The sequence below is a fragment of the Garra rufa genome, chromosome 15 (assembly GCF_049309525.1).
Source record: "Garra rufa chromosome 15, GarRuf1.0, whole genome shotgun sequence".
Taxonomy (NCBI): Eukaryota; Metazoa; Chordata; class Actinopteri; order Cypriniformes; family Cyprinidae; genus Garra; species Garra rufa.
The window spans coordinates 46056873-46067766 of NC_133375.1; the positions used below are offsets into that span (position 1 = coordinate 46056873).

General features: G+C 33.7%; 1 protein-coding gene across 1 annotated transcript; it reads left to right on the plus strand.

Moving 5' to 3' along the window:
* Nucleotides 1-95: 95 nt before the first annotated feature.
* On the plus strand, nucleotides 96-10204 carry LOC141287789 (B-cell receptor-associated protein 31-like). The gene is made up of 5 exons (XM_073819915.1): nucleotides 96-220; nucleotides 1057-1157; nucleotides 2321-2421; nucleotides 3900-4044; nucleotides 10030-10204. The coding sequence occupies exons 2-5, from the start codon at nucleotides 1066-1068 to the stop codon at nucleotides 10202-10204; spliced, it is 513 nt and encodes a 170-aa protein (XP_073676016.1). The 5' UTR covers nucleotides 96-220; nucleotides 1057-1065.
* Nucleotides 10205-10894: the final 690 nt, after the last annotated feature.

Genomic DNA, 10894 nt, shown 5'->3' on the forward strand with positions numbered 1-10894 from the left:
CTGGTTTTGTGGTCCAGGGTCATTTAATTTTGATTTTATTAAACAGGGACTTTTACGCTAGAATTTCCAGGCTCCGACGCGGGAAGTTGTCATGTGTTAGAATGAGTTGGCACACATACCGGAAGTAGATTAATGTGAAGTGTGTACAGGGTGCAGCAGAAGTTTTGACACATTCCTGCAGGCCTTTCTGTGAATATTTCTGCATTTAACTTCAAATTCAGTAAGTTCTAATACAGCTGTTTATTCAATTACACTTCAGTTATAAACAGAGCTCTTATGAATGCGGTAACTGTACGCGTACCTTAAATAACAAAGCGAATTTTCACATATGTGTGCTGTTCTGACAGAGACACGTTTATGTATGTGGGTTTGTTTACATATGTATTCCCATTATTCACACGTATATTTACACATATACATATCTATTATCACCTAGTAGTTTAAAGTCGTATTTTGGTCAGTCTAAACAGATGTATTTGAGTGACGCAATACATTTGTAATTCATTCATTCATTCGTTTGTTATATTTGATAAGATCTATCAACAAATGTTTATTTCTTTTTAGGTATAATCTAACATTTAGGTGTTAAGTCATTACTTCCTGTCTTTAATTTTTAATCTATTGTGATTCATTTAATAAATACACCTGCTCTTGCTAAGAGAGCGAACTTGCTCTCTGTGAGCTGCTTTGACACGTTGTAGTGATAATTCACTACAAAACCAAGTAGTTTCTCTTTGTATTTGGCATGAATTGCTTATTGAACGTCTCATAATTTCTAAAGGCCTCAGAAATGATTTCATCTTGTGGCTGTTCTGTAGCAGACATAAGATGGTGCTATTGTATCAGTTTAGATTTTGCTTAGCATCACCAGAGTACTTGAGTGTCTGCATTTCTTACATGGTAATAAATGAAAGAAACAAGTCTGGTTTGCCCCTGGGCTTCAGTATATTTTTCCAAACCTTCTGTATGTCACATTTAATGCTTACAGGGTTTGGTTAGTGATGTGCATGTAATCGTGAAGCTAATCATTTCTTATATGTTTTCATTTACTTACAGGTAGCCGTCATGAGTCTTCAATGGACGGCTGTGGCTACGTTTCTGTATGCCGAGGTGTTTCTGGTACTACTGTTATGTGTCCCCTTCATCTCCCCCAAACGGTGAGTTTCAGATGGTGTTGACACCCGTTCATACAAAAATGTAAATTTGCTGAAAATTAACCCTCAGGCCATCCAAGATGTAGATGAATTTGTTTCTTCAGCAGAACAGATTTGGAAAAATTTAGCATTACATCTCTTGCTCAGCAATGGATCCTCTGGAGTGAATGGGTGCCGTCAGAATGAGAGTCCAAACAGCCGATAAAAACATCACAAGTAATCCACACCACTCCAGTCCATCTTTTATATCTTGTGAAATGAAAAGCTGTATTTGTAAGAAAGAAATGTGTCATATTTCCGACATATATTTGTAGTTTGGACTGTTTTTGCTTGTAAACATTGCTTTTTCATTGTAGAAAGCGATGTTTTGTATGGAGGACTCTATTGTTTCTGTCAAACACACAGATATAAATTGATGGACTGGAGTCATGATTACTTCTGGATTATTGTGATGTTTTTATCAGATGTTTGATAATTTGATACATTTCTCCAGATCTGTTCCAATGACGAAACAACATCATCTACATCTCTGATGGCCTGAGAATCTGAGGTTCACGTTATCTTATCGTAGTAATCTTAATCATTTCTGATAATCATAAGGTTGTGAAATTTCACTTCTGATCCATTTTATTGGCTCACACTAGTTGTCTTCAACTTAGTCTCTTTCCAGGAAATATCCCGGAGTGTTGCCAGGACTGAAATCTGTCCATTTGTGGCGAAATATTGTTGATGTGTAAAAGTCCTAAAACATGACTCACTCTGGTTATTTAGTTTAGTTGAGCTGTGTTGGATGTTTTGATTCCAGCACTACCAGGATAATTTGATTCTGTTCAGCGATTTTATTCCGCGAAGAGATTTCGAATAGAGGTCTTGTGAGGGATTCATTTCTTAATTTGAGAGCATTCACATGACCTTCCAGTCAGTTTAAAGGCTGCAAGGTTGGGACACTTGGTAAACAGCATTTTCTTAGAATCACACAGAAACGCTTTGAGAATTGGACTCCTTAAAAACCCTTCTCAAAGACATCTGTATGTGCTTCTTTTTTTGTTTGTTGGTAAAATGTAAACTTTCATGTTCTATGGACTTCTTGAGAAAGATTACTGTTATCTTATGTGCTCTTTTGCCCTTTGTTTATTAAGGTGTTATCTTTGTTATTGTCTTTGTAGATGGAGCAGAATTTTCAAATCTAGGCTGGTCGCTTTGATCACAACGTATGGAAACACTGCCTTTATCGTCATCATTTGTATTCTTGTCTTTCTGCTCGTCGGTGAGTTTGAAAACACCTCACTGCATTCTTCTCATCAGTTTAGTTCACTCATAACTTTCTGCATAAATCTACATACACCAACAAATGGAAGATAAGTCAGTATGATGTTGAGGACGATGTGTCATTATAAAAAGTTGCAAAAGCATGTCATTCAGATTGCTGTATTGATGTCATAATGTACTCATAAGCATATGACTGCCTAAATTTACATACTAACACTTTAGTATTCACCAACCTGGCAGGGGTATAAAAAGTAAATTCTACTACTATACTACTGTTCAAAAATTGGGTTCAGAAAATTCAGATTTACATTAGAGGAATAAATTTCATTTTCAAATATATTAAAATAGAAAACAGTTCTTATAAAGTGTAAGTATATTTCACAAAATTACAGTTTTTCCTGTATTTTTTGATTAGATAAATGAAGCTTTGCTGCACATAAGATGCTTATTTAAAAAAACATTAATTTACAAAACATTCATTAAAATAAAATGCTCAAAGTGTAGAATATGACCTTATTTAAGGTAAAAAAGAAAGAGAAATTAAACTAAATATGTTACACTACACTACAAAAGTCTTTGAACAGTAAGATTTTTAATGTTTTTAGTCTCTTCTGCTCACCAAGCCTGCATTTATTTGATTCAAAGTACAGCAAAAGGTCAAATTTAGAAATATTTTTGCCATTTAAAAAAACTGCTTTCTATTTGAATATATTTTAAAATGTCATATTTGTGTGATCAAAGCTAAATTTTCAGCATCATTGCTCCAGTCTTCAGTGTCACATGATCCTTCAGAAATCATTCTGATATGCTGATTTGTTCTTCAAGATTTTTTTAAATTATCAATATTAAAAACAGTTGATTACATTTTTGCAGCATTCTTTTTTTATAGAAATGAATAATTATATTTAGCAAGCATGTTTTCAGTTGATCAAAAGTGATGATAAAACATTTATAATGTTAAAAAAGATTTCTATTTCAGATAAATGCTGTTCTTCTGAACTTTCTATTCATCAGAGAAACTTGAAAAAAATCTACTCGGCTGTTCTCAACATATTAATCAGAATATTAGAATGATTTCTGAAGGATCATGTGACTGGAGTAATGATGCAAAAAAGTTCTGCTTTGAAATCAAAAGAATAAATGACATTTTATAATATATTCAAATAAAAATCTTTATTTTAAATAGTAAAATATTATAAAATTGTACTCTTTTTGCTTTACTTTGGATTAAATAAATGCAGGTTTGGTGAGTAGAAGAGACTTCTTTAAAAAAACATTAAAAATCATACTTTTTGACAATTACACATTTTGACTGAATGCAATAATGAAATCTGCAAGTAAAACCATATTTAACTGTTATTACATTCATTTCAACAGCCCTCCAAACTTTTAAGTTCTCGTTATAAGTTTTGCTTTGCTTGATCTAGATTTATGAATGAAAAATGGAAAGTAACATTTTTATTTCTGCCTCTACAGATGCATTTAGAGAAGTGAGAAAATACAGTGTGACAGAGAAAGTGGATCTGAGCAACAATCCCGTGGCCATTGAGCACATCCACATGAAGCTCTTCAGAGCCCAGAGGAACGAATACATCGCTGGCTTTGCACTGCTCCTGTGTCTGTGAGTTTTTTCCCCCTATGTCACTCTCATTTTCTATGCCAGGTCTCTCTCATTTCTGCATTTTGCCCGCCTCAACAAGTCATTTTGGCATTGGAGCTTTGGCACCGTTTTTTCGAACCCGATCAGTTGCACGACACGGTTTGATTTCAGTTTAGTTGATTGCTCCCAGCAGATTTTCTGGACCAAGCTTGTAAACAGAACTTCACCCGGACACTCATAACAAGGTCTTCAGGTTCTCCATGCTCTGTTTCTGAGGAGTGTATTTATAAGAAGATGCACAAGTTTCATTGTAACCATGTGTTATATGCCAGTACCCACTAAAATTACCAGCCAAATAACTTCTTTACTTATTGCTTGCAGAGTGTAAATTTAGTACCCCTGGTAAACAACTACTAAGGTTGTTTTTACTAGTTTTTTTCCTCAACTTACATAACACTTCTCAACTGTCACTGGAGCCTGTTACAGCTCAGTGCTGCAGACCTCATTTGTCAGTCAAATCAGACCGCCCGCCCACTCAAGGATATTCAGGACAGATAGATTATTTGTCATAACTAAGAATTTTTATCAGTGATGTTTAGTTAAAATATTATCAGAGTCACTGATATGATATATGAAATGACAGAGGGTACTGTTCATGTTATGATAAGGGGACCTACAAATAGTAAAATCTGGCATATGACAATAAATAATCTAGACTTTACAATTTTTTTAAATATGCAAATTTGTTACCACCTTATAGTATGCAAATGTGTGCAAAGTTATGTAGAAGGCTCAGAAGACTTTTATTTTGAAATGATTCACAACTAGGTGATAGGTAATACAGGGGTGAGTCAGAAAACCCAGAAACTTCCTTCATCACAAATTCAATGATTTTATATGTGACCCTTAACCACAAATCCAGTCACGGGTCAATCTTTTAAAATAAAATTTATACACATCATCTAAAAGTAATAAATACATAATAAATGTAAAAAAAAAAAATCTCGAATCTAAGGGTGCAAAAAAAAAAAAAATCAAAGTACTGAAAAAAATTAAATTTTGATATATTTACGGTGGAAAATTTACAAAATATCTTAATGGAACATGATCTTTTTTGGCATAAAAGAAAAATCAATAATTTTGACCCATACAATGTATTTTGGCTATTGCTACAAATATACCTGTGCTACTTAAGACTACTTTTGTGGTCCAGGGTCACACGCATATATGTATTTTATTACGTGGCATAAAATGTAAGAAATAAAAAATCTGTAATATCCCACTCATGATTTTTTTATTAGGGCAATTGCTAACAAATAGGACTACAGAGGTTGTCAGGGACAATAAATGCCATCAAAACCACCCGCTTTTAGTCTTGCAAACTATTTGTACTTTTTTTTTTTTTTCAAAGGGTAACCAGGGTGATGCAATAATTAGACCCTTTTATTTTATTAAAATGTTTAATTGAATACTTTGTGCATTTAAATGCATTGTTTTTAGATGAACGATAATAAAATGCCACCAAAACAGCAAGTTCTACGTAAAATTTGAAATGAGATTAACTGTTATTACTAGTTATTATGATTAACTGTTTTTGCTCAATGCAAAACGTCAGTCACAGTGGCTATTGAGAGAGCCAAGGTGATATAAAACCATACAATTTTAACATTTAAATACATTCTTGAATTTTATTTGTATTTTTTATGAGATTATGGTTAAATGCACCAAAAATCATTATTTAAGGCTGTAGTTCCTCTCCTTAAGTTTGGGCCTGCTTTATTTATTTTTCCACACTGAAATTGAAAATTCATTTAAAGGGATAATTCACCCAAAAATGACAATTCTATCATTAATTTCTGACCCTCGTGTCGCTCTAATCCCGTAAAACCTTTGTTCATCTTCGGAGTTAAGTTATATTTTGGATGAAATCCAAAAGCTTTCTGACCCTGCATAGACAGCAATGCAACTAAAACATTCAAAGCCCAGAAAGGTAGTAAGGACATCATTAAAATATTCCATTGACATTAGTGGTTCAACCGTAATTTTATGAAGCTACAAGGACACTTTTTGTGCGCAAAGAAAACAAAAAGAAACTCTTCAGCAAACTCTTCCCTGTCAGTCTGGACTATTTTAATGATGTCTTTACTTTTCACAAGTTGCTGTCTATGCAAGGTCAGAAAACTCTCAAATTTAATCAAAAATACCTCAATTTGTGTTTTGAAGATGAACGAAGGTCTTACAGCTTTGGAACGACATGATGGTTAGCAATTAATGACAGAATTTTCATTTTTGGGTAAACTATTTCTTTTAATGTTCTGTTTTTTTATAAATCAATTACCTGTCATGCAAGTTATCTTTCTAATTTCTCTAGCACAGATTTATCTTGCGTCCCCACCTTATTGGACACAGTGTCTTTATTTATAGTCATGAAAGGTGAATGAGTTGTGTACGTGTGCGGCAGACAGAGAGCAGAATATGTCGTTACATTACAGTAGACATGGAAAGAATCTTATGTTGAGCCGGTTGGGGGTCCCCCACAATGTTTCCATTCACAAACCTCATCCACGGGTACTTAACGTCCCTTGTCGCCATTGGCCGGCTCGTTGTTGTGCTCTATACGTAACATGTGAGAGTCTCCCAGCTCTGCATAGTTTTTCCTTACAGGGGTTTCACCATATTTTCTCTGAATGGCAGGTTATTTATATCCTGCCGGATGACTACTACATCCATTAGCGATAGTACTTCCCTTGACTGCCGGGTATGAGTGTCGTTTTCGTAATCACACGGACAGCTGCAGGACATGTGATCAAGCAACTGGTGATGGGTATTATATTTAGCCTGTGTTCATGGCATTCTCACTGACCAAAAGGCCATGACTCTTGTTACAAAATGGACCTCTTCCACCTTGCCAGCAAACGCACAGATGCCACAAAGGTGACTGAAGCAGCACATGACGGTTTGACATGTGCTACAGGCGTGTTAGCAGGCAGGAGCTGTGTGGGCATTTGCAATGTGTAGTGGAAATGGCTGTTCAGTGATTAATGCAAGACAATGGCAAACGTTGCAAAAATAACTTTTTTTGAGAATATATATTGAATCAAGTCTGTTTGTCTTAGTACACTGGCGCCTGACAGTTTAGTTAGATTTATGCTTAAAATAAAACAAAAGTTGTTAGTAAAGTAAGAAAAATACATTAAACTGCAGATATATTCTCAGATGTTTTTTATAGTGAATGAATCTTTTATGGACATTTGGAACTTTTATTTACGCTTTTCAATATTTTATACACAAATGCATCTGATAATATAGTTATTTTGCTTTATTGTTTTCCTTTTCCTTCTCTGGCTTTATTGATTCTGATATTTTCAGCGTATAACCAGTTGACATCACTGGAAAAACTGTAATCTGCAATCTAAGCCTAAATATGAAATATGAAGTATTGATAACACACTTTTTTTAATTGCAAAATAATCTATTTTTTTATCTATATCAAGATAGGTCATATTTCAATGTGTTTCTTTGTTTTATTTAAAATATAGACTTTTTATAAATTGAAGTATTTATACATGATTAGAGCAATATTTAAATTTAATTTATGATTCTAATGAATATGCACTAATTTGATCAAAATGCATTTATTTGATCCAAAATACAGAAAAAACAGTAATGTGAAATATTTTCACAATTTAAAATTATTTGAATGTATTTTAAAATGTAATTTATTCCTGTGATCAAATTAATACATTTTTGGAGTAGGATGCTTTAAATCGATTTAAAGTGATAATAATGACATTTATAATGTTATGTAAGATTTCTGTTTCAGCCAAATGCTGTTCTTCTGAACTTTCTATTTATCAAAGAAACTGGAAAAAAATCTACTGAGCTGCTTTCAACATAATAATAATACATGTTTTTAGAAGCAAATCAGAATATAAGAATGATTTCTGAAGGACCATGGAGTAATGGACTGGAGTAATGAAACAAAAATTTAGCTTTGATCACAGGAATAAATTACATTTTAAAATATATTAAAATCAAAAGGAGATATTTTAAATAGTAAAAATATTTTACTACAAATTTCTTTTTTACTGTTTTTGCTGTACTTTGGATCAAATAAATGCAGGCTTGGTGAGCAGAAGAGACTTTAAAAAACATTAAAAATCTTTCTGTCCAAAATCTTTTGACTTCATTATTGTTTGGTTTTTATTTGAGGTACCATATCTGTACCGTATAAGCACTTGAACCAAGAGAAAATGACTTGTCTCATATTTGGCAAATTTAAAGTTCAATATAGGGTAAAGTTCTAATGTGGGTCACCTCAGACCACCTTTGTTACCTCATACAGAGCATTTGACCAAAATGTGGGCCTCTCCTGCATTTATTGAAGTTGTGGCTGTCTATGGGTGAAACCATCTGCATTTTGGTCACAGCAGGCTTTAATGCAACCTTGAACCCTTTTGACACATGCAGACACTGACATGAAGGTGATGCAAGCCGCCTTTAGCCTAGCATTCGTGCTCACAGTTCAGATGTCCTCAGCCTGCGTGTCTCAGCTCCTCTGGCTTTAAGAAATTGTAGAAGACTGATCGTGTTAAATGAGGAGAATATATCAAAGCTATACGTTGGCTTTAGGCTGGCGAAAACCATGTGATATTTGCTTATGGTCGAGCGGTAGTTACTCATTTGTTTATGCTGATTTTTGTCGTGCTGTCTTCCGGTGGTGAATAATGCACACAGTGTTTCTTCGAAGTGATATGCATGCTTTTGGAGTGATGCTACGTAACCCAATCTAAGATCATTTACAGAGATGATATTTCTGCTGTCCAATTTAGAAATATCATACAAGTGTGTATTCTCGTATTTGGCTTCCCCATTTACAGATTTGCATGTAAGAATGAACATATGTTATTCAAATAAAGATATGTGTGCCAAAGTGTTCATACTCTGAATTTCATGATATACACTACCAGTCAAAAGTTTTTGGACAGTAAGATTTTTAATGTTTTGTAAAGAGATCTCTTCTGCTCACCAGGCCTGCATTTATTTGATCCAAAGTTCTATTTTGAATATATTTTAAAATGTAATTTATTCCTGTGATTTAAAATTTTAGCATTATTATTATTATTATTATTATTATTGTTGTTGAAAACAGCCGAGTAGATTTTTTTTAGGTTTCTTTGAAATCTTTTATAACATTATAAATGTCTTTATCATTACTTTGCTCAATTTAAAGCATCATTTTTTTTTTCAAAAATATGGAACAAATCTGTAATATTGTGTAAAATATAACTTTTTATTGTCAATGTAGGATGCAGTTGTGCTGCTTAATTTTTTATTTTTTTGCAATCTGTTATAAAGATTCTTTAATGAACAAAAAGGTAAAAAGAACTGCATATATTTAAAAAAGAAATTAATACTTTTATTCAGCAAGGATGCATTAAATTGGTAATAGATAGTGAATTTTTATATTGTTAGAAAAGATATCTATTTTGAATAAATGCTGTTCTTTTAAATCTTTTATTTAAAATTAAAAAAAATATATTTTATTTTATTTAAAATTATCTTTTATATACTCCAGATAGATAAAACTGAGCCTTATGGTTTTGTGCTCCAGGGTCAAATATGACATTCTTGTTTCTATATATGGGCCATATCTGCTATTTCTCCCTCTTGTTTTGTCCAAAAGGTGAAAATTGTAGAAAAGTAACAGCACGTCTCCTCAACAAACCACTAGATTTGAGGAATCATTCATGTCTTGTGCACAAGCTTTTGAGACGAGTTACGCAATGAAGTTCAGTGTTTAGATTTAGGGGTTTGTTCAAATAACAGTAACAGAGATTGTTTGCAAGCACCACTGATTATGCCAAAACCTGTGTCCGTGCAATGCAGAATCACAATCTAGGCTGCTGCGGTGAGCCGTAACGATCAGATACACACTGTTCACTGTTGACTGTTTATTAAATGCACTTGTGTCTGATGAGTTAATGTTGTTTTTTTCTCCTCCAGGCTGTTGAGACGTCTGGCCACACTGCTGTCTCAGCAGGCTACATTGATGGCCTCTAATGAAGCCTTTAAAAAGCAAGCAGAGGGAGCAAATGATGCCGCAAAGAAGTACATGGAAGAAAATGAGAAACTGCAGGAGGTGAGCGAGTCGTGCATGAAAATGCCAGTCTACAAGTAAAGCTTTCTCATGACCCTCAAGGCTTCCAAGGAGGGGTAACTTTTACTTGGTACCTGGTTAATGACCAGTGCTGTAACTGCAGGATGTGTGGGTGGGACAGTTGCTTATAAATATGCTGTACTTAGAAACTGTTCAGTTAAAAATGAATATTGTGTCATTGTTTGCTCACCCTCATGTGATTGCAAATGGCTACAACTGACACAAAAGAGGACCTAAGAGTGACCTAATTCAAATCAGTATTGAAAGAATTGTAAGAAAAGATGATTTATTCTTAAATGATTGCTTACATGTTTGTGATTTTACATTCCACATGCACTTCATTAGTAACGGTTTAACATCACATGTTCTCATTAGTCATTCTGGTTTGGTACATGTTCTACATCTCTCAGTTCTCAGAAACATTGTCCATCATTTTCATAGTGCTGCAGACTTTGCACTTCACCTCTAGAGGGCAGAGTTGTACATTATGTCAAGAAATAGGTCTAGACTTTGCAGACTTATGTGGAGGTGTACAAAAGTAACACTGGATACTCGCCTAGTGTTACTTGACATGTTGCATAACTGGACAGGTGCTTAATGACTTTTTTTGTGGTAAGAAATATATTTGGCTAGGAAGTGGCAAAACTTTAGGGCTGTATGACCCAAAATGAAATATGTTAATATTTAATTTCTTGGATTAGACTTTTATGT

Bases quoted from the DNA above. Each gene is read 5' to 3' on its own strand.
- LOC141287789 (XM_073819915.1), top strand. From the start codon at position 1,066: ATGAGTCTTCAATGGACGGCTGTGGCTACGTTTCTGTATGCCGAGGTG. The intron at 1,158-2,320 runs GTGAGTTTCAGA...TTGTCTTTGTAG, and splicing joins CCCTTCATCTCCCCCAAACG to ATGGAGCAGAATTTTCAAAT. The intron at 2,422-3,899 runs GTGAGTTTGAAA...CTGCCTCTACAG, and splicing joins TCTTGTCTTTCTGCTCGTCG to ATGCATTTAGAGAAGTGAGA.